This window comes from Sinocyclocheilus grahami, unplaced genomic scaffold (genome assembly GCF_001515645.1).
Source record: "Sinocyclocheilus grahami isolate Dianchi unplaced genomic scaffold, SAMN03320097.WGS_v1.1 scaffold1555.1, whole genome shotgun sequence".
In the NCBI taxonomy this organism is placed as follows: Eukaryota; Metazoa; Chordata; class Actinopteri; order Cypriniformes; family Cyprinidae; genus Sinocyclocheilus; species Sinocyclocheilus grahami.
The window spans coordinates 206,213-230,699 of NW_015506734.1; the positions used below are offsets into that span (position 1 = coordinate 206,213).

The 24,487-nt window shown below is 39.5% G+C and overlaps 1 protein-coding gene across 2 annotated transcripts; it reads left to right on the forward strand.

Annotated features, from left to right (window-relative positions):
- Positions 1-5,172: 5,172 nt before the first annotated feature.
- LOC107571161 (uncharacterized) lies at positions 5,173-24,256 on the forward strand. 2 transcript variants are annotated; one of them, XM_016257446.1, is made up of 3 exons: positions 5,173-5,200; positions 5,383-5,442; positions 22,643-24,256. In XM_016257446.1, the coding sequence occupies exons 2-3, from the start codon at positions 5,432-5,434 to the stop codon at positions 24,231-24,233; spliced, it is 1,602 nt and encodes a 533-aa protein (XP_016112932.1). In that variant the 5' UTR covers positions 5,173-5,200; positions 5,383-5,431; the 3' UTR covers positions 24,234-24,256. The 2 variants fall into 2 exon arrangements, with proteins under 2 accessions (XP_016112932.1, XP_016112933.1); XM_016257447.1 differs by lacking the exons at positions 5,173-5,200; positions 5,383-5,442 and adding an exon at positions 16,676-16,741.
- Positions 24,257-24,487: the final 231 nt, after the last annotated feature.

A 24,487-nucleotide genomic window follows, 5' to 3' on the forward strand; every position in this document is an offset into this window, starting at 1 on the left:
TAAACCAGCAAAGGACCAGCATAAACCAGCAAAGGACCAGCATAAACCAGCAAAGGACCAGCTTAAACCAGCATCCCAGCGTCAAAACATACCTAACCAGCATGTGCTGGTTTTTTCAACAGGGTAAACTATGGTTAGTGTAGCAAAACCGTGGTTAATTTGTGGTTACCATGTTTTAACTATAGTAACCATGTTTTATTTTTTTTTATTTGTAGTAAAACTATGGTTAATTTTCATAAGGGAGATCTTGTATTTTGTATTTAATTCTTAATATATCTTTGAAATTGTCACAAAAGCTCAGAGCTTCAGCTAGTAACATCAGCTTGTTAGCATATTAGCAGTTAGCTTAATAAACTTAGATTTGTTCAGGGTCACAGTTCTCCTCTCCATTATAAAACCTCAGTATTAAGTTAGCAAGATGCAAAACTTCATTAGAAAGTGGCTATAAGTGTGAAAATTTGTACTTCAACACACCTCATCTGAAATAATCCTGTACTGTTTTGCAGATCCTGTGCTTATTTTCACCAGTGTAAAAAGTCTGAAGCTGAACCGTTTCTTCATTAACACTTTTGCACTCGTATATTACCTTACCATTTGGATTTTCACAGCACAGGTTTTATGCTGAGGTGATGTTGTAGAGAATATAAACAACTTATTAGTACTTGAAGGCACACATTAATTTTCGCATTGCAGGCTGCTTGACTGTAATGGGGACGTGCAGTTACTCCTGTGAATTATATTACAGGTGGATCTGAGCCTTATAGAGTCTTATTTTGCAGGTATGTGTAGGTCTGCTTGAGGCTGGAGTGTAACTGTCAAACTAACTTGTGTCTGAAAAAAGTTACATGAAAGAATATGATCAAGAACCTAGAAAAACAAAACAAACAAACAAACAAAAATTATCAAGCACTATTGTTACAGTGAAGAATATCTCATTGCTAAAGGCAGATATTTCTATGATCCTTGGAGATAAATTTGGTATGACTGGAATAATACAGAGCACACAAAACAGATATACAGTAGTTTATATACACTCACAGTATGCTTAAACGGTTTAGATTTGGAAACATTATGCAGTGCAGTAATGACATCAGTGGAATGTGTCTTGACTATTAACAGTGCAAATCACACACATCTGAAATGCAATGAAAAATTAACTATGAACATGCATACGTTTGAACGCCACTGGGCACATGAATAAAGTAGAAAGACTGTAGATCTAGACTGTCTTTCATATTAAGAATAAACACTTCAACAAGTGCAGCAGCAATAATTAAAGTAAGGAATGATTTTCACAAGTCTCTGATTTTGTGTCTATACATTACTGTGTCACTGTATGTTGATGTCAGTCATTGAAAAAATCTTCTATGAAGTCTTGGACATGTATAATGTGTGCTTTTCCAATTTGCGTGTTAGCTGATGGATGATTTTAAAGGCTGCTTTTAATATTTAAAAGCCTTGATTTGGCACTAAATGTTCAGCAAAAAGATGTTCTTTCACAATTTTGTTCCAGAAATCCACCACCAACCTCTTTGTTTAGCTTCTCTAGTCCATCCAGCACCAGCAGAACATCTTCATCTTCTTTTGTCCAGCTCATGGTCTCAGTGGTTTCAAACCATTGCTGGATGATTGACTGAAAGTCTAAAGCAAGTCTAGACAATGAAAAATGTAACACAGAAGCTCAAGCTCAACACAAACTCCAGCATGTGTGAATCCATGGAAGGTTTCAAATGAAAACACTTGTGTTTTTTCCTCTCTTCTGTGCAGCTGGTGTTGGATAAAAGTGTTGTGAGGATCTATCGCACATGTTGAGCCACAAAAGCCCCCAGTGACTCATTATAGACTGCAAAAGCCAGCCGTCCCTAAAGAGAGCCTGAGATATTATCACACCCGCACTGAGAGACAGTGAGACTGAGACCTCACAACCAATGAAGAAAAGAGAGAGAGGATGCTGGTTAATCACAGTGAATTTTAAATGTAGACACATCACAGCTGTTACTCTTTTTCAGTAGTGATAAAATGTTGAGGGCTTAGGAATTGCAAATATATATATATAACAAATTTTTTTTTATATATATATATATATTTTGAGGAATTAAAAACTGTAAGAGATGTAACTTAGAACCAATAAAGTCCACAATGTCTGATAAGAAATGAAAAACATTTCACTCTCACACTCAGCAGATGGAGCTATAAAGCAAGAAACGGCTGGATTTTGAGCCGGACATGCAAGCAATTTTTAATTTTAGATATTTTAAACACAAAATAAAGGCTGACAAAATGACAAAATGGTGTATTAACTTTTTTTCAGAATTTGCTAGTAAATTTCACAAATCATCTGCAAAAAAGACAAACATTCAAACATTCAATTCTGAAGTCAAAAGACTACAAAATTATTTTATTGTAAAATGTGCTACAACAATCTTTGGTTTTTGTATAACTCATTATAATTATTATTATTTTAACAATGCAGTTCAGTATTTCGCCACAGGCAAACGAACACAAATGTCATACACATGCAAACTTGTTTCGTCTAGAATATTCTAGTCCGGCTACTCTAACCAGTGTCATATCTTCACTGATGACACATTTGGATTTTTTCTGAAATAATCTTGTGTAACCAGTTTTCTCTAAAAATATCGTTGAAATAATGTTACACTTAACTTCCTGGACTCAGTAACCATGTTTCTTCAAAACAGACAGGTTGCATATTTTAAATGATTATTACACATATTTCATACAAAAATTAGGTCAGAATGCTTAAATCAGCATATCTAAAATCTATTTTAAGTTTGAAAGTAATTTGAGCAAAGCGGTTTTAGCCAATGCATTTCTCTCATGTGAATTTAGATCATACTGTAAATGCTAAATTATACACTTCTTATTTTTTCAGGCATACATCTAGCTTTTTTAATGTAGAGAAACATGCTTGTGCACCTTTAATTATTACAAAGGTCAGACATCAGAGATGAGTGTGTTTTCGTGTAAGCACAGAGAGTGTTTACTGTAACTCTCAGAGATAGCTTGATGTCACTCGTCCAGTCGCATTTTTCAGCTTCGAGTTAGAAAGACATATTGACAGCTTGTTATTGACAAATGTTGTTTTAATGCAACAACAAATCTTTCAGTTGCAAGCATTACAAAAAAATAAAAAAAATGCAGCATGCACACATAAATGTGCTGATCCTATCATTTTATTGAAAGCCAACTTGCCCATTTTCTTGGGAGTGACTTCAGCCTGTTAGGCTTGTTAAACAAACCAGTATTTCCATTAAAGCTGACATTTCATCCAGACACTCAACGCAGAGGCTGCTGTGTAAGAATATATGTTTATATTTGCTTAATAGCTAAATTGTGTCTCTCAAAAATGTTGTGACTGTAAAAAATATTCCACACTTCTGCTGTAACACTTCAATAAATTAATACATAATACAGAATTTTACAATTATAAAATATCATATCACTCAATAAAGTAATGAATTGTTTTGCTGTAAACAGACAGGCGAAGTTCTTCTGTGAGGTGAAAACCTTTAGTCCGGTGATCACCATGAATTCCAGGTAAGCTGAAATCAACCTGCTTTCTATAGAAGGGTAAATACAAATTTAAATAAAATAAAATAAAAATAAGTAAATACAAATGTAATTTAAAAAATGATGTGTAACAATTGTTTTTGGTGTCATTTGATGGACGGAATGGTCAAACAAACAAACAAACAAGTAAATAAATACATACATATAGACATTATTGGTAATACTGATTTCTCACGCCACTAATTATATCACTGAATTCTAAGACAGTGAGTAGTAATATCATTTTGATAAAAATAGAAAATAAAAAAGCATATTTGTGTTGAAATCACTTAAAAAAATGTCAGACCTCTCTAACTCTAAATTTTCTAGTGATTGCATCTACATTTTTCATTTGGCCTGTAAAGTGAATTTTATCAATTGTGACTAAATTTTTTTTTATATATATATATATATATTTTGAGGAATTAAAAACTGTAAGAGATGTAACTTAGAACCAATGAAGTCCACAATGTCTGATAAGAAATGAAAAGCATTTCACTCTCACACTCAGCAGATGGAGCTATAAAGCAAGAAACGGCTGGATTTTGAGCCGGACATGCAAGCAATTTTTAATTTTAGATATTTTAATCACAAAATAAAGGTATTTTTACTGACAAAATGGTGTATTAACTTTTTTTCAGAATTTGCTAGTAAATTTCACAAATCATCTGCAAAAAAGACATTGAATTAAACATTCAATTCTGAAGTCAAAAGACTACAAAATTATTTTATTGTAAAATGTGCTACAACAATCTTTGGTTTTTGTATAACTCATTATAATTATTATTATTTTAACAATGCAGTTCAGTATTTCGCCACAGGCAAACGAACACAAATGTCATACACATGCAAACTTGTTTCGTCTAGAATATTCTAGTCCGGCTACTCTAACCAGTGTCATATCTTCACTGATGACACATTTGGATTTTTTCTGAAATAATCTTGTGTAACCAGTTTTCTCTAAAAATATCGTTGAAATAATGTTACACTTAACTTCCTGGACTCAGTAACCATGTTTCTTCAAAACAGACAGGTTGCATATTTTAAATGATTATTACACATATTTCATACAAAAATTAGGTCAGAATGCTTAAATCAGCATATCTAAAATCTATTTTAAGTTTGAAAGTAATTTGAGCAAAGCGGTTTTAGCCAATGCATTTCTCTCATGTGAATTTAGATCATACTGTAAATGCTAAATTATACACTTCTTATTTTTTCAGGCATACATCTAGCTTTTTTAATGTAGAGAAACATGCTTGTGCACCTTTAATTATTACAAAGGTCAGACATCAGAGATGAGTGTGTTTTCGTGTGAGCACAGAGAGTGTTTACTGTAACTCTCAGAGATAGCTTGATGTCACTCGTCCAGTCGCATTTTTCAGCTTCGAGTTAGAAAGACATATTGACAGCTTGTTTTAATGCAACAACAAATCTTTCAGTTGCAAGCATTACAAAAAAATAAAAAAAATGCAGCATGCACACATAAATGTGCTGATCCTATCATTTTATTGAAAGCCAACTTGCCCATTTTCTTGGGAGTGACTTCAGCCTGTTAGGCTTGTTAAACAAACCAGTATTTCCATTAAAGCTGACATTTCATCCAGACACTCAACGCAGAGGCTGCTGTGTAAGAATATATGTTTATATTTGCTTAATAGCTAAATTGTGTCTCTCAAAAATGTTGTGACTGTAAAAAATATTCCACACTTCTGCTGTAACACTTCAATAAATTAATACATAATACAGAATTTTACAATTATAAAATATCATATCACTCAATAAAGTAATGAATTGTTTTGCTGTAAACAGACAGGCGAAGTTCTTCTGTGAGGTGAAAACCTTTAGTCCGGTGATCACCATGAATTCCAGGTAAGCTGAAATCAACCTGCTTTCTATAGAAGGGTAAATACAAATTTAAATAAAATAAAATAAAAATAAGTAAATACAAATGTAATTTAAAAAATGATGTGTAACAATTGTTTTTGGTGTCATTTGATGGACGGAATGGTCAAACAAACAAACAAACAAGTAAATAAATACATACATATAGACATTATTGGTAATACTGATTTCTCACGCCACTAATTATATCACTGAATTCTAAGACAGTGAGTAGTAATATCATTTTGATAAAAATAGAAAATATAAAAAATGATGTGTAACAATTGTTTTTGGTGTCATTTGATGGACGGAATGGTCAAACAAACAAACAAACAAGTAAATAAATACATACATATAGACATTATTGGTAATACTGATTTCTCACGCCACTAATTATATCACTGAATTCTAAGACAGTGAGTAGTAATATCATTTTGATAAAAATAGAAAATAAAAAAGCATATTTGTGTTGAAATCACTTAAAAAAATGTCAGACCTCTCTAACTCTAAATTTTCTAGTGATTGCATCTACATTTTTCATTTGGCCTGTAAAGTGAATTTTATCAATTGTGACATCACGGTCTGTTAACATGGGCTCAATCAGAAATGATATATGTATAAGTGTACCAATCTATTTTGTTGGTCAATTGTTTATTTATCTGTCCCAAAACAAAAACATGTATTAAAAAATGGAAATGCAGACCACAGACAACAGAGTTAACATTAACAAATCATCTTCAACACTGGATATTTCGTATTGGTTATTTTCGGAAAAAAACAAAACAAAAACAAATATACATGAATACAAACAATGAACACAAATGAAGATGCCTTCTAACAGGATGTCTTAATGTGGTTAAGAAAACTTACCTAATAGCCCATGCACCACATCTAGCAAAGGACAGAAGTTCATATTATATGCTTTACTAGCATAAAGAGGCTGAGATCAACTGAGGTTCCCTTTCAAGGGAACTTCGAACTGCATCCTCTAGGGGTCGCTATGGGGAACACCTCGTCGTGACCCATGTCGGAAGCATATATTCAAAAAACACCAACAACAAGTTGGCCGGCGACAGCCCATGACGTCACTACCGGTGCGACTATAGTATAACTAGGCGCAGGGAGAACACGTCATTCTCTTCTTCGTCTTCACTGACTGTTTTGTTTGAAGCGTGCATCCCGTGGTAAGAGCGATGTCTATTCCTATCATTATGGCGAGTACTAGCAAAGTGTTTAGAGGATGTGTGCATCCGTGTTGTCGTTATTTGACACCTGATGACACACACGATCTATGCACTGTTTGTTTGGGCGAAGAGCGCACACGCGATGTCCTCGAGGGGGCAATATGCATTCACTGCGAGCGTTTTTCAATGAAAAAGCTTCGCTCTCGTTTATCTCTCTTTTCGAGGAAAGAGGGGCAGCCATCTGCTTCCCGCGGTTCAGAAACTGAACTGCTTCTCCACGGCCTCCAGCTCGACCTGCACCGAATGCAGCTCGAACGTGTCCTCACCTGCACTCAAAGGTAGACACACATCCGCCATTAAAGCAAGTAACAGTGAGTAAAACGATGGTAATGTGTGTGAATAGAGTATTAGTGTAAGCGAGATTAGCGGCAACCCCGCTGTCGATGCTAGTGGGCTATATGCTAATAGCGGACTCGGAAGTCAAAAATAGAACTAGTGCTAACAAAGCGCTCTGATTGTTTTTGTTGTAGAATACGATAGGAGATATATTCACACGTTATAGAACTGAAAAGGATGGTGTATAAAATTGATTTTAAGATAAAAATGGGATGACAAAGAATTAACTTGACGGAGCTCAAACTGAAACCACACGGCAGCAACAAACAGAAGTCTATGGAAAGTCCCCACAATTCAGAGAAAACCCCCCCCTTGCCTTAGAGGGTTGTATTTGAGCTTGCCTCTCCCGTTTGGCTCAGTACTTCCGGGTATCTGTGAACAGATGCTTGGGAAGCTCTTAAATCCATGCAATGGTAAGTGCACAAGCTAAGCTTTGTGCACTTTCTGAAATCCATATGGTGGTAAGTATGCACGCTGAACACTTTGCGCACTTTCTAAAATCCACATAGTGGTAAGTGGGCATGCTGAGCACTTTTCACACTTTCTAAAATCCGCATAGTTGGAAGTGTGCACGTTAGACTGTGTGCACTTTCTGAAATCCTGTATGGTAAGGGTTACGCGTTATTAGCCTCGTTCCCTTTCTCTGAGTTTTTTTAGACCCCAGTACCTTGGGCTCCACTCAACCAGTGTGTCTCTGTTGACACACTTTTGAAGCATCGTCCCCCCGTCACCATTGAGGGTTATTGTGAGCATGGTGCTTTCTTTCAAGCGTTTGAAAATTCTCTCCCTTTCTGAGGAGTTGGATTCCTCGCTCCGTTTTATCAAAGGGCTGCCTATGAGCACGCTACTCCTTTTCAGAGTTTTCCTCTCATGTGAGAGTTGAGTTCTCTGTTTTTCCCAGAGCACCTGGAACCAGCAGCATCAGGCGAACTAGGTCCTCCCTCCGCCTCTCTGATGCGCTGAGTTTTGGCTAGCTTGCAGTATGCTTACCCTTCTGATTTCTAACGATCGTGCTGTAGGCTGAGCCCCCTCTCATTGAGAGCTGGGTGTTGTGCTTCCTCAGCTAAGGTAACTTACTACTAGCCATTCCAGCATTGGAACATGCTGTAGGTCGAGCCCCCCTCTCGATTGAGAACTGGGTATGTTGCTCCCTCAGCTAAGTAACTTACTGCTAGCTGTTCCACGAGGGCCCTTTAGAATGATATCTTTAAAATCCATGTCATGGTAAGTGAGCAAGTCTTTGTACAGTTTCTAAAATCCACACTGTGGTAAGTTTGCACGCTAGTACTTTGCGTTCTTTCTAAAACCCTGTATGGTGAGGGCTTCGCGTGGCAACTTCGTGCCCTTTCTTGACCTGGTTAAGCCCCGGTTCCACCTTGGGCACCACTCCACCTATGTATCCTCTGGATACCAACTTTTAACAGGGTGTTGCTACTAGTGGTCTGTTGAGACAGTTCCTTCAGCATATGCAGGGCAAGCGGTAGCCCCTGTGTGACAGGCCAAGACTTAGTATGATTCTAGGCTCTTGGTGGTATTCCCTTAAATTAATCTATTCCTGATTCCAAGCCGTGAGATCTACCCAGGGCCCAGGAGTTCTGGCCCTAACAGGTAAGTTTTTTGGGATATGTAACCTAGGCCTTTGGCCATAGGGGATAATGTCACTGACAGCTATCTTAACGTCCCAGGGGCAACTCCCATGGCTATGGTAGAGTTGGTACTTAGTGCTCGCCATGGTTTCTGGCATGCACTCCCCTCAGCATGGTGGCGTGGGTATACCGTTCCCCATAGCGACCCCTAGAGGACGCAGTTCGAAGTTAACTTGAAATGGAATGTCTTAGGTTATGTATGTAACCATGGTTCCCTGAGTAGGGAACGAAACACTGTGTCCTCTAGGTTTCCTGCCATGCTTCGGATGCAAGCTTCAGACAAAGAAGTGAATGACGTATTCTCTTGGTGCCTATTTGTACTATAGTCGCACCGGTAGTGACGTCATGGGCTGTCGCCGGCCAACGTGTTGTTGGTGTTTTTTGAATGTATGCTTCAGACACGGGTCACGACGAGGCATTCCCCATAGCGACCCTTAGAGGACGCAGTGTCTCGTTCCCTACTCAGGGAACCATGGTTACATACGTAACCTAAGACATTTTTCTTCATTAAAGGGATAGTTCACCCAAAAATTTAAATTCTGTCATTAATTACTCACTCTCATGTCATTCAAAACCCGTAAGACCTCCGTTCATCTTTGGAACACAAATTCATATTTGTGAACAAAGATATTTTTGATATAATCTGAGAGCTCTCGGACCCTCCCATAGACAGCAACACAACTGAAATGTTCCCAGGTCCAGAAAGAACATCATTAAAATAGTCCATGTGGCTTCAGTGGCTCAACCATAATGTTATGAAGCTACAAGAATACTTTTTTTGCACAAATAAAACAAAAATAACAACTTTATTCAACAATTCTTCTCCACCGCAACATTGAGCAGATCTAAATTGAATGCTGCGGACAACACTTTTCATTTAATTTTCATTTTATTCGCGACAGACGTAATGGATTTAGTTTAAATGTACAGCAGCATTTGTGTCCGTGTGTAGTTTCTACAAGCGATAACTGAGAATATGTGGATATTACGTCATTGATAAGCGACAATGACCAGGGACGAGCCATTATTTAAAACTTATTTAAACATTTAAAAATCCTTGGGAACTTTTGGGTTAACGTAAGTACACAACTACATGGAATATATCACACTGTGCAGGTAGTTTTTGGATATTTTATCACGAAAATCTTACATATTGTGCCTTTAAGCATTGACATAATGAAACTCTGTCAAGCTGCTTTAAAAGTATAATTGTGAAATGTGGCAATCAAATTGACAATCTCACACAAAAAAATGTCTGTTTATTAATGAGCATTTCTACTCATGCTGTACAATTATTCTGAGAAACATTTGTCTCTGTATTTTATAGACAGCCAAGTCCTTCACCATGCAGATCAACTCTGATTCATCAAGGTCCTCCAAAACGATATTATCTACTTACAGAGAAAAAAGTTCTTGATGAATATGGAAAAGTCAGAAAATGGACTTGCGGGATAAAAGATAATAGTAAACCAAACAAAATCATTCTGCTGGTGGGGGAGACTGGCGTTGGCAAGACCACCATCATCAACACAATGGTCAACTACTTACTGAATGTGAAGTTTGAGAATGAAATATGGTATGAAATCACAGAAGCAGCAGCCGGAGACCAATCAGAATCACAGACCTCTGAAATCACCATGTATGAGGTCTTTCCTGTAAATAGTCCCATGTCTCTCACCATCATTGATACTCCAGGCTACGGAGACACTAGAGGACTGGACAAAGATCTGGAAGTTGCTGAGAATTTAGCCACTCTGTTTCAGAGCAGTGATGGAGTTCGTGAAGTTGACGCCGTGTGCTTCATGACTCAAGCATCTAAGAATCGCCTCTCAGACAGACAGCATTACATTATCAGTTCAATTCTGTCTTTGTTTGGAAAAGACATTGTGAACAACATTGTGTTTTTAATCACACATTCTGATGGTCTGCCACCCAAAAACGTCCTCGGTGCCATTAATAAAGCTAGAATCCCCTGCAGACGAGACAAAAGTGGCCAACCTGTTTATTTCTCATTCAACAACCGTCAGGCTGATGAACGTCACACTAGAGAACGTCACATTCGTGCTCAAAGAGATGCCTGGGAAGACAGCATGGAAGAGATAAAGCAATTCCTTCAGTCTCTGAATGAAATGAGCAGAAGAAGTTTAGAGCTGACTTCGGACGTCCTGATTGAGCGCATTCATTTTGAAGCAACTATCTGCAACTTACAGCTGCGAGTTCAAGAAAAGGAGCTAAAAAAGGCTGAACAACTTCAGATTCAGGAGGCAATGATGCAAAACAAGGAAAAGATTGAAGATTGTAAAAACTTTGCCATTAAAATCAAAAAGCCTGTCAAAATGAAGGTTCCCATTGAGAGCAAGTCATGGAAGCACAGGAAGGCGACGACCTGCACCGTCTGTGAGGAAAACTGCCATGAGTTTGACTGCTGGTGGGGTGCAAATCCTAGCAAATGTGAAGTCATGAAAGACGGATTCTGCACCGTGTGTTCAGGGAAGTGTCACCACAGCAAACACGTCAAAGAAAACAAGAAATATGTCATCAGAACCTCAAGCAAAATTATAGAATATGACTCTACAAGAAGGGAAAATAAAAAAGCCCAAGAACAAACCAACAGGTTTTCAGCTGTAATGGATGATGTTGACAAAGACCTGCAAGAGATTGAAACCCATAAGTCAATGCTTCTGTTCAATGCTTACAGGACCATCAAGAATCTGTCTCAGATCGCGTTAAAACCAGACTCTGCCTTCACTCTTCAGCATCTGGACTTCTTCATCCCCAGAGTGAGGGAGGCTGGGAAAGAAAACTGGGCCCGAGAGCTGGAGGAGATGAGGGGAAACGCTGAAGCTGAAGAAGCAAATAAAGATGCCATGAGTTATCTTAAAGCTGGCCTGACAAAAATGTTCCTTAGTAGGAAATGAACAAATGTGATTAGACTTGTCTGTTATGTTTTTCTTAAAGGTAAAAATAAAATAAAATACAGGTTTCAAAAAGTGTTTTTCACAGCAATGCCACAGAATAAGCTTTTTTGGCTCCCCAAAGAACTCTCATTTTGATGCTTAAGGGTCTTTCAGGGGAACATCTACAGGAACATCTACAGAAAACCTGCACAGACAGTTCAGATGTCAGCTTGTTTAAATCAACATCACTGAAAAAGAAACATTTTGTACTAACACATTTTAAGTGAATTTTACTGCTACTGCTCTAACAATCTACTTAAACTTAAACTTAACATTCATAAAGAAATCAAGTAAATATTGCATAATTATATAAATTTCACATATATAATTATAGAATAAAATATACTTACCTAAGTTAAGTACATTTAACAAAGACAATAAATAACTTTAGCTTGGTAAAAAGTTTGAGTAGTTTTTACTTAGTCAAAGTTTACTTGATAATACTTTGATTTTACTTAATATAGCACCTAATTAAGCCATGCTTTTAAAGTGTATGCTACTTAGAAACATGTAAGTAAATACTGCAATAGATATCATGTAAACACCATATCTACATAATTACTAATGCAGCCCTCATCTGAACACAGAGACTTTAAAACTTGGTACACAATACACATTGACCGTAACATTCTGTAGTTCATTTCTGGGCATAAATCTGTCATTTTGAGTAGAAAATGAACTCCAGATGTAACAAAATCACAAGCAACTAAACCTAACAAAAGCAATGATAAAACAGTGGAAATACAGCTGGAAAACGGGGCATGATATCTGAAAAGTTGAGTAGGTTTTACTTAATTTTACAGTGTTTATATTTACGCTTTAACTTCTACAAGATTAAACTGAGTACCAGTATATAATTTACTTTTTTTTAATTATTGGCTGAACTAACTTTTTCATATACAAATTACATTTGTTTTTTCCTGTAGCATTTACTTCACCACAGAATCATTTTTATCAGTGCAACTAATATTTGTTTTGCATTATTTGAAGGAAATTATTGTAAAATGTTTTTTTCAAGAATAAAACCACTTGACTAAATCAGTCTCATATGATCATAATCATAAACAGTATTTCTTTAGGTGTACGTTTTTTTTTTATGTAGATAAACATTATTGTTCAACTTTAAAGTACAAAGGTCAGATAACAAAGATTAGTTTGTTTCCTGTAACTCACAGAGATAGTTTGATGTCACTCGTACAGTTGCATTTTTCAGCTTCCAGCTAAAAAGAAAACACACAACTGTGGTTGTGGTTACATAACTTTTCTCTATTTGTTTCAGCAGCCCAGAAAGTCAAGATGTCACAGATAAACCCCGCCTACACTCTCCCGCTCGACAGCTTTGTAAAACGAATTGCTATGTATTACAAAAACATACAAAACAATCATAAAAATGGCCATGAAAGCAGATGTAACAACTGGTAGCATGAGCACACACATATTTATTTATTTAAAGTATCAGCACTTTACAGATTCCTAATTATTTCTATGAACATTACTTCAACAAAAATGCATATACATATCTGTATGCATGATACAAAACATATGGTCAGTGTTTTAATTAATTAGTTACAGCCGTCCATTACCAGCATTAGCAATTTCTACCAGCAGGCAACCATGTGTTTTCCCCGCCATTTTATTCATAAGCTATTCAGATATTAGAATGCACATTTGGCTGGGAGGGACTTGTTAAATAAACCAGTATTTCCACCAAAGCTGGCATTTCAGCCAGACACTCAACGCAGAGACTGCTGTGTAAGAATATTTATTTATATTTGTTTAATAGCTAAATTTTGTCTCTAAAAATATGGAATAATATTCCTCAAATATATGTTTTTTATGTTTAAATCATTAAATATAATAATTGCTTATATGTTAAATAAACAACACAGAACTTTACATTAAAAAAAACATTACTCAAAGTAATTTAAGTTTTTTTTGTTTGTGCCCGTGTTAACAGACTGCAGAGTGAAGGCAAAGTTCTTCTGTGAGGAAGACATTTAGTCCAGTGATCACCATGAGTGTCCAGTGAGTTGAAATTCATGTGCATTTTGGAAAGCTAAATTCATACTATTATTTAATAAAGCTCAAATCCCCTGCAGACGAGACAAAAGTGGCCAACCTGTTTATTTCTCATTCAACAACCGTCAGGCTGATGAACGTCACACTAGAGAACGTCACATTCGTGCTCAAAGAGATGCCTGGGAAGACAGCATGGAAGAGATAAAGCAATTCCTTCAGTCTCTGAATGAAATGAGCAGAAGAAGTTTAGAGCTGACTTCGGACGTCCTGATTGAGCGCATTCATTTTGAAGCAACTATCTGCAACTTACAGCTGCGAGTTCAAGAAAAGGAGCTAAAAAAGGCTGAACAACTTCAGATTCAGGAGGCAATGATGCAAAACAAGGAAAAGATTGAAGATTGTAAAAACTTTGCCATTAAAATCAAAAAGCCTGTCAAAATGAAGGTTCCCATTGAGAGCAAGTCATGGAAGCACAGGAAGGCGACGACCTGCACCGTCTGTGAGGAAAACTGCCATGAGTTTGACTGCTGGTGGGGTGCAAATCCTAGCAAATGTGAAGTCATGAAAGACGGATTCTGCACCGTGTGTTCAGGGAAGTGTCACCACAGCAAACACGTCAAAGAAAACAAGAAATATGTCATCAGAACCTCAAGCAAAATTATAGAATATGACTCTACAAGAAGGGAAAATAAAAAAGCCCAAGAACAAACCAACAGGTTTTCAGCTGTAATGGATGATGTTGACAAAGACCTGCAAGAGATTGAAACCCATAAGTCAATGCTTCTGTTCAATGCTTACAGGACCATCAAGAATCTGTCTCAGATCGCGTTAAAACCAGACTCTGCCTTCACTCTTCAGCATCTGGACTTCTTCATCCCCAGAGTGAGGGAGGCTGGGAAAGAAAACTGGGCCCGAGAGCTGGAGGAGATGAGGGGAAACGCTGAAGCTGAAGAAGCAAATAAAGATGCCATGAGTTATCTTAAAGCTGGCCTGACAAAAATGTTCCTTAGTAGGAAATGAACAAATGTGATTAGACTTGTCTGTTATGTTTTTCTTAAAGGTAAAAATAAAATAAAATACAGGTTTCAAAAAGTGTTTTTCACAGCAATGCCACAGAATAAGCTTTTTTGGCTCCCCAAAGAACTCTCATTTTGATGCTTAAGGGTCTTTCAGGGGAACATCTACAGGAACATCTACAGAAAACCTGCACAGACAGTTCAGATGTCAGCTTGTTTAAATCAACATCACTGAAAAAGAAACATTTTGTACTAACACATTTTAAGTGAATTTTACTGCTACTGCTCTAACAATCTACTTAAACTTAAACTTAACATTCATAAAGAAATCAAGTAAATATTGCATAATTATATAAATTTCACATATAGAATTATAGAATAAAATATACTTACCTAAGTTAAGTACATTTAACAAAGACAATAAATAACTTTAGCTTGGTAAAAAGTTTGAGTAGTTTTTACTTAGTCAAAGTTTACTTGATAATACTTTGATTTTACTTAATATAGCACCTAATTAAGCCATGCTTTTAAAGTGTATGCTACTTAGAAACATGTAAGTAAATACTGCAATAGATATCATGTAAACACCATATCTACATAATTACTAATGCAGCCCTCATCTGAACACAGAGACTTTAAAACTTGGTACACAATACACATTGACCGTAACATTCTGTAGTTCATTTCTGGGCATAAATCTGTCATTTTGAGTAGAAAATGAACTCCAGATGTAACAAAATCACAAGCAACTAAACCTAACAAAAGCAATGATAAAACAGTGGAAATACAGCTGGAAAACGGGGCATGATATCTGAAAAGTTGAGTAGGTTTTACTTAATTTTACAGTGTTTATATTTACGCTTTAACTTCTACAAGATTAAACTGAGTACCAGTATATAATTTACTTTTTTTTAATTATTGGCTGAACTAACTTTTTCATATACAAATTACATTTGTTTTTTCCTGTAGCATTTACTTCACCACAGAATCATTTTTATCAGTGCAACTAATATTTGTTTTGCATTATTTGAAGGAAATTATTGTAAAATGTTTTTTTCAAGAATAAAACCACTTGACTAAATCAGTCTCATATGATCATAATCATAATCAGTATTTCTTTAGGTGTACGTTTTTTTTTTATGTAGATAAACATTATTGTTCAACTTTAAAGTACAAAGGTCAGATAACAAAGATTAGTTTGTTTCCTGTAACTCACAGAGATAGTTTGATGTCACTCGTACAGTTGCATTTTTCAGCTTCCAGCTAAAAAGAAAACACACAACTGTGGTTGTGGTTACATAACTTTTCTCTATTTGTTTCAGCAGCCCAGAAAGTCAAGATGTCACAGATAAACCCCGCCTACACCCTCCCGCTCGACAGCTTTGTAAAACGAATTGCTATGTATTACAAAAACATACAAAACAATCATAAAAATGGCCATGAAAGCAGATGTAACAACTGGTAGCATGAGCACACACATATTTATTTATTTAAAGTATCAGCACTTTACAGATTCCTAATTATTTCTATGAACATTACTTCAACAAAAATGCATATACATATCTGTATGCATGATACAAAACATATGGTCAGTGTTTTAATTAATTAGTTACAGCCGTCCATTACCAGCATTAGCAATTTCTACCAGCAGGCAACCATGTGTTTTCCCCGCCATTTTATTCATAAGCTATTCAGATATTAGAATGCACATTTGGCTGGGAGGGACTTGTTAAATAAACCAGTATTTCCACCAAAGCTGGCATTTCAGCCAGACACTCAACGCAGAGACTGCTGTGTAAGAATATTTATTTATATTTGTTTAATAGCTAAATTTTGTCTCTAAAAATATGGAATAATATTCCTCAAATATATGTTTTTTATGTTTAAATCATTAAATATAATAATTGCTTATATGTTAAATAAACAACACAGAACTTTACATTAAAAAAAAACATTACTCAAAGTAATTTAAGTTTTTTTTGTTTGTGCCCGTGTTAACAGACTGCAGAGTGAAGGCAAAGTTCTTTTGTGAGGAAGACATTTAGTCCAGTGATCACCATGAGTGTCCAGTGAGTTGAAATTCATGTGCATTTTGGAAAGCTAAATTCATACTATTATTATTATTATTATTTTATGAATTCCTAAATGATTGTATATATTCTCTAGTGATACTGAACTATGAATCAATTTTATAACAATCCAATACTCATATACTGGTCCTGATCAGGTGGTCTATCTTTAAAGGGACAAAACTAGACAGAAAATTTATCAAATGAAGGAGCATCATTCCATTGGTTGAAATGTTTTTATGGCACCATCTGATAGACTGAATGGTCTTTGCACCAAATAGAAAAATGTGTTGATATACTTAGGAGTAAAGCTACTGTCTTACACCACTAATTATGTCACTAATAAAAAAAACAACAACAACAAACAGGATAATATATGCCAAAGTTATAGGCTATAATTTATTAAATATATTATTAAAGTGTTAAAAACAGCACATTTGTGTTGAAAATCCAGTGATAATCTCTGGTTAATTTAAAAGCAGTACGTCTCCGCGGGCCTCTCATTCCTCAAGCATATCGCACCACCTGGTGCTTCCGGACGAGTGTGCTGGGTCCTCGGACAGGGCGGGGTCCAGTTCGCTCGGCGCCCGCCCAAATTCAGGGGCATTCGGTTCACCTCTGTGCGGACAAAGATGCTCCTGTCTTGCGTGCAGAGATCGCGGTCCTGCTGGCGAAGGACGCGCTTTCCCAGTGTTATCCAATGTACCACTGTATGGAACAGCAGTGGCGGACACCTCTACCTAGCCGCCGTCCTATCTTCCGCCCCAGCTGGTGTGGAGGGATTTGCCGGCTTCCGCAGGGCACTGGAGGGGTCAGCAATAGTGGCGTTTTCCATACGGATCCCAATTCGTCAGTCACTGACGTAACGTAGAACGTGACTGACGGAATGGGAACGTCTAGGTTACTTGTGTAACCCTCGTTCCCTGAAGGAGGGAACGGAGACGGTGCTGTACCACCGCTGTACGGCCGGGGCACGTAGTCTCGGCTCCTCAGCGAAAAACTGATGTGCGTTTGCACGCGCTCTCCTTTTATACCCGCGCTGTGGGGCGGGGTGCGCGTGGCGAAACACGCACGCCAACTGTCATTGGCTTGTTTAGTTAACACTCGAAGGTAATTGGGCTATCGGGCGAGATCCCAATTCGTCAGTCACTGACGTAACGTCTCCGTTCCCTCCTTCAGGGAACGAGGGTTACACAAGTAACCTAGACGTTCCCCAAGGGAACGAGACGCTGCGTCGGAGAATGCTTTGGAAACGCCCCTGTGTTCCCATGCTATGAAACGTGTGTAATCCGTCCTAGGGAATCCTGGGTGACGTCACCGGCGGAGATGACGTAGCGACCAGGAAGTATAAAAGCACGTGTGGTGGAGACAGTGGCAGCTTCTGAATTGAGAAGGAAGCGCTCACAGGCAGGCAGGAAGTATGGCAACGAGACACAGAGTCTCGTTCCCTCGGGGAACTAGTGTTACATATGTAACTTGGGACGTTCCCCTTCAGGAATTTGTGCTGCGTCTATGAATGCTTTGAGAACAAGTATACCCACGCCACCATACTGACAAATGCCTTTCCAGTGTGGAACAGCACAGATAGGCTGAGAGAACTGAGGAGCCAGGAGTGGCATCAAGGTCAATGCTATAGACGAAGGTCAGGTATATCATGCATCGACACACCTGATGAGAAGGCCTTGGACACCACCACAATTCTAGTGGGATGAGCCCTGAACCCCAGTGGTAAGGGGAGACCAGAAGACTCGAATGAAGTAATGATAGCATCCACTATCCACCTGCTGAGTGTCTGCCTGTTCACAGGAAGACCCTTCTTATAAGGACCATAGCATACAAATAACTGGTCCCTTCCTCCACAGGGCACTGGATGCTCGCACTGGACAGACACAATTAAGCTGTTCCTGGTCAGGGTCACAAAGGGAGGAGGACAGAATGCCTGTAGAACGACTGGCCGTGGAACAACAGAGGGCACCTTTGGGCCTGGGGTACAGAAAAGTTCTCGCCATACCAGGCGCAAACTCGAGACATGATGGGGCCACTGACAGGGACTGCAGGTCACTGACTCTCTTCAGGGAAGAGATGGCTAGTAGTCTTAACTGTAAGAAATCTCAGAGAAACCTCTTCCAGGGGTTCAAAGGAAGCTTTCGAAAGGGCCTCTAAAACCACAGCCAAATCCCAAGAAGGCATCCTTGGGTGTACCAGAGGCCTCAGCCTCCTGGTCCCCAGGAAGAAACATGTCACCAACGGGTTCCTCCCCAGAGACTGCTCGCCCACATGGGCATGGTGAGCAGCAATAGCAGCCACGTATACATTTAAAGTGGAGGAGGATAACACTGTGGCAAATCTCTCTCACAGAAATTCCGCCCCAGTGCAGCGGAATGAGTCAGAGAGAACCAGAGGGGACATTGTGAGGTCTCTCTAGATGCAAACAAGTCTACCTGGGCTCGACCAAACTTCTTCCAAATCTGCTCCACCACCTCAGTGTGGAGATTCCATTCAATGGGCCTCAGCCCCTGCCTCGACAGGATGTCTGCTCCCTGACTGAGGTGCCCAGGGATGTACACTGCCCTCAAGGAGAGCAGTTTCCCCTGAGCCCACAGAAGGATCTGGAGCGCCAGCCTATAAAAGGGGGCATGAGCGCAGACCCCCCTGGCGGTTGATGTAAGAGACCACTGATGTGTTGTCTGTGCGAACAAGCACATGATGGCCTCTCAGGTCTGGAAGAAATTGTTTCAGTGCTCGAAACACGGCCAGCATCTCCAGGCAGTTGGTGCCATATGAGATGGGGACCTTCCCACAGACCCTGGGCGGAGCGGATTCATGACTGCTCCCCAACGCATGAGGGAGGCATCCGTTGTAAGCATTACACAACGACATGACACGGGGCCTTGTGACAGGAACCAAGGTTTCTTCCACATGTCTAAGGCACATAAGCATCACCGCATGACCTTGATCATGCGAAGTGGGTTGCCCTTCGGAGAAAACCCATTGGTCCTGAGCCACCACTGCAAGGGTCTCATGTACAGCAGGCCAAAAGGTATCACGTTGGATGCAGCACCAACCAGTTTCTGGAACTGCTTCACAGTGAGTGACTGGCATTCTCTCACTCTCTTAACGTGAGGATCGACTCGATCCGAGCAGGAGACAGATGTACCTGCATCGTGGTCAAATCCCACACTAAGGCTTCACAGTGAGTGACTGGCATTCTCTCACTCTCTTAACGTGAGGATCGATCCGAGCAGGAGACAGATGTACCTGCATCGTGGTCAAATCCCACACTAAACCCAGATAACTGTCCAGTCCTCTGTACTGGAGAAAGCACACTTTTCTTTGCGTTTAGCCTTAACCCCAACTCTTTCATGTGAGCGAGAATGACATCTCAATGCCGAACTGCTATCTGCCATGATTGAGCTAGTATCAACCAATCGTCAATGTAATTCAGTATGCAGATGCCCTGGAGTCCCAGAGGATCTAGAGCAGCATCCACACACTTGGTGAAAGTGCAGGGTGAGAGTGCCAGACGGAACGGAAGAACCCGATATTGTTACGCTTTGCCCCAAAAAGCAAACCTCAGTAACTTCCTGTGTTGAGAAAGAAAGGATATATGGAAATATGCATCCTTGAGATCTATCGTCACAAACCAGTCCTCGGACCTGATTTGAGACACGACCTGTTTGATCGTGAGCATTCTGAAGTTGAGTCGCATGACTGAGCGGTTCAACAAACGCAGATCTAAAATCGGACGTAACCCCCCATCCTTCTTCGGAACGATGAAGTACCGGCTGTAGAACCCGGACTCTCTGTCAAGAGGAGGGACCACCTCGATGGCCTCCTTCCTCAAGAGAGTGTCTACTTCGTGTTCCATGACCAGAGCCTGCTCGGGGCCCACTAGAGTGGGAAACCCCATTGAATAGAGGTGGAAACACCCCAGACTGAATCTTGTAGCCTCTTTCTACAGTGTGCAGGACCCAATGAGACACATTTGGCAGAAGCTTCCACGCTGCCAGATTATGTACTAAGGGAACCAGTATTTTTAGACTGGCCTCTGGTATATTTAGAGCTGCTAGCTAAGTGCCCTGAAGCGGAGGACGGGCAGCCGATCTAGCTGCTCTAGAGACCTCCTTGGAGGTAGCGAGCCTCTCAGCACTGCTACATTTCTGAACGGTGACTGAGAGGTACACTCGCTGAAGACCGCTGTGCCCTGAAGCACCGGGGGTGGCAGGGTTAACGGAACGATCTCCTGAGGGCACGGACACCGTATGTTGATGTGTGAACCGCTGTTCCCCAGAGGGACCTGCCCTCAGATATCCGCACACCCTTATGTCAGGACCTCTTGGCCGAAGTCTTTTTATTGAAAATGATGGTCCTCTGACTAGTCATCTCCTTCGAAGACCACCCCCCCCATTATCATCATCACTAACACATTAGAATAGGGAGAAACATCGGGATTGAAGAGGCAGGCTGAGTATGGCTTATTCCACAATCTAGATTCCTCAGTGTGCAGATTGGGAAAAAACGGCAGACCTCGGCGTGGAGGTGGTGACTTCGAGCACAGAAAGCGTTCATCAAGCTTGCTTTTAGGATGCTCCTGATGCTCTTTCTCTGTTGGCCAGTCAATATGCCATATATTTAATTTACCCACAGCTCTAGTCACCACCTCCAACAGCTCCTCAAACAAGACAGACTGTGGTGGCAAGTCCACAGACTCATCTCGTTCGGCGCTCGCATCACCCCCGCCCTCAGAGGAAGACAACACGAGTGTCGAGCCCTCTCCCGGGGTGGAAGAAACCATTTCAGAACGTGCTTCCATCCCCTGAGAGTGAGCACTACATCTGGCAGGTGAAGAAGAAAAGGACGTGTCCATCTCCATTCTCTCTGCCAGATCCATCTGCGAACCCGACGATTTAAGGCGCCGCTCTGCCTCGGCAGAGGTGGGACCCGAACCGCGGGGAACGCTAGCGAGAGCACCCTCCTCAAAGAGTGCTCTCCAGTAGCAGAGTGTCCGCATCGAGAGTCCCTAGAGAGCTGACCGAGCGTGCTCCGCTCCCAAACAAGCAACGCACAAACTGTGTGTATCACCACCCGTGATGAAACTTGGGCAGGGAGGCACACACAGCCTGAAACGCTGCTTGTCAGACTCAAAACTCTTGCCAGACTTCGCCATTATAAGATTGCAACAGGGTGTACAACAATAAATATGACGTGACACACATAGAGTGCTTACTGAACAACAGAAGCTGCCGCTGTTTCCACCGTACGTGCTTTTATACTTCCTGGTCGCTACGACATCCCCGTCGGTGACATCACCCTGAATTCCGTAAGACGGATTAAACATGTTTCAGAGCGTGGGAACACAGGGGCATTCCCAAAGCGTTCTCTGACACAGCGTGATTTCCTGAAGGGGAACAACACATATTGGTTAATGGAACCAAAGTCCTTTTAAGGGTATTCTATAGTCTTTGATGGAACATAGATACTGAATTCAGAATAAAACACTAGCATACTAGCGCTATGGGTTAGTTAGTAGTCTATATTTCCAACTTAAGTACCTTATATAAAACAATAAATAAAATCTTAAGAAATGTTCTTATTTCTGAAAAAATTTAATTAAATAATGGAAATGAGCCCTTGCAAATACAACTTGGTATTTTAGTATAGTTAGTATAGTTTATAATAGTTTGGTATACAAACTTTACCTTTTACATGATTATGTAAAACTAATGGCAGAATAATGTGATGGGCCTTACCTGTTTAAAATAATTGTTTTAAGGAATTACAATGTGAGTTAAATGTTTACATTACCCATAATCTCACTCAAAAATGTATGTTATGATGGGTATTTAAATACCTGCTACACAAATATTTTGAGAAATATTTGCCTCCATCTGCATTTTACAGAAAGCCAAGACTTCCACCACGCAGACCGACTCTGATTCACGAAGGTCCTCCAAAACTATATCGTCTGCATACAGAGAGGAAATCTCTTGATGATAATGGGAAAGTAAGAAAATGGACTTATGGGGAAAAAGACACCAGTAAACCAAACAAAATTGTTCTGCTGGTGGGAGAGACTGGCGCTGGTAAGACGACTCTCATCAACACAATGGTCAACTACTTACTCGGGGTGAAGTTTGAGGATGAAAAGTGGTATGAGATCACAGAAGAAGCAGCTGGAGATCAAGCAGAATCACAAACCTCTGAAATCACCATGTTTGAGGTCTTTTCTATGAAGAGTCCCATGTCTCTCACCATCATTGACACTCCAGGCTACGGAGACACTAGAGGACTGGACAAAGATCTGGAGGTTGCTGAGAATTTATCTGCGCTGTTTCAAAACAAATATGGGGTTTGTGAAGTCGACGCCGTGTGCTTCGTTACTCAAGCATCTAAGAATCGTCTCTCAGACAGACAGCATTACATTATCAGTTCAATTCTGTCTTTGTTTGGAAAAGACATTGTGAACAACATTGTGTTTTTAATCACACACTCTGATGGTCTGCCACCCCAAAATGTCCTCTGCGGCATCAAAAAAGCTAGAATCCCCTGCAGACGAGACAAAAATGACCAGCCTGTTTATTTCTTGTTCAACAACAGGCAGACTGAAGAACGTCACACTAAAGAACGTCACATTCGCGCTCAAAAAGACGCCTGGGAAGACAGTGTGAATGGCATGAAGTATTTCCTTCAATCTCTGAATGAAATGAGCAGAAGAAGTTTAGAGTTGACTTCAGACGTCTTGATGGAGCGCATTCAATTTGAAGCATCCATCTGTAACTTACAGCTGCGAGTTCAAGAGAAAGAGCTGAAAATAGCTGAAAAACGTCAGATTCAGGAGGCAATGATGCAAAACAAGGAAAAGATTGATGATTGTAAAAACTTCACCATTAAAGTAAAAAAGACAGTCAAACAGAAGGTTCCCATTGAGAGCAAGTCATGGAAGAACAGGAAGGCGACGACCTGCACCATCTGTCAAGAAAACTGCCATGAGTTTGACTGCTGGTGGGTTTCTGATCCCAGCAAATGTGAAGTCATGAAAAAAGGTTACTGCACTGTGTGCACAGGGAAGTGTCATCACAGCAAACACGTCAAAGAAAACAAGAAATATGCCATCAGAATTTCGAACGTCATGATGGAGTTTGACTCTATAAAAAAAGAATATGAAAAAGCCCAAGAACAGTCCAAGATATATTCCATTATAATGGATCATCTTGACAAAGATCTGAAGGAGATTGAGGACCAAAAGTCAAATCTTCTGTCTGAAGCTTACCAGACCATCAAGCATTTGTCTCAGATCGCATTAAAACCAGACTCTGCCTTCACTCTTCAGCATCTCGACTTCTTTATCCCCAGAGTGAGGGAGACTGGGAAAGAAGAATGGGTCCGAGAGCTGGAGGAGATGAGGAGGAAAGCTGTAGCCGATGAAGCCAATAAAGATGCTCTGAGTTATCTTAAAGCTGGCCTGACAAAACGTTTCGTGACTGGGAAATGATTGAATCCAGTAGAGTGAACAAAGAAAAAAAGCCTTCTGCTTACAATTACTGTCTATACACAGGTGTTTCTACAGAACTTTGTAATATGAAGGTCACATCAAAAATGTATACTTTTCTTAAAATATGAAATTGCACCATCACATTTTGAAACCTCATATTTTATATTATTGCATATAACAAGTTATATGTTTATATTGGTGTATACTGTGATACCTTTTTATGGCAATAAAATAAAAAAAAGTGAAAAAGGTGT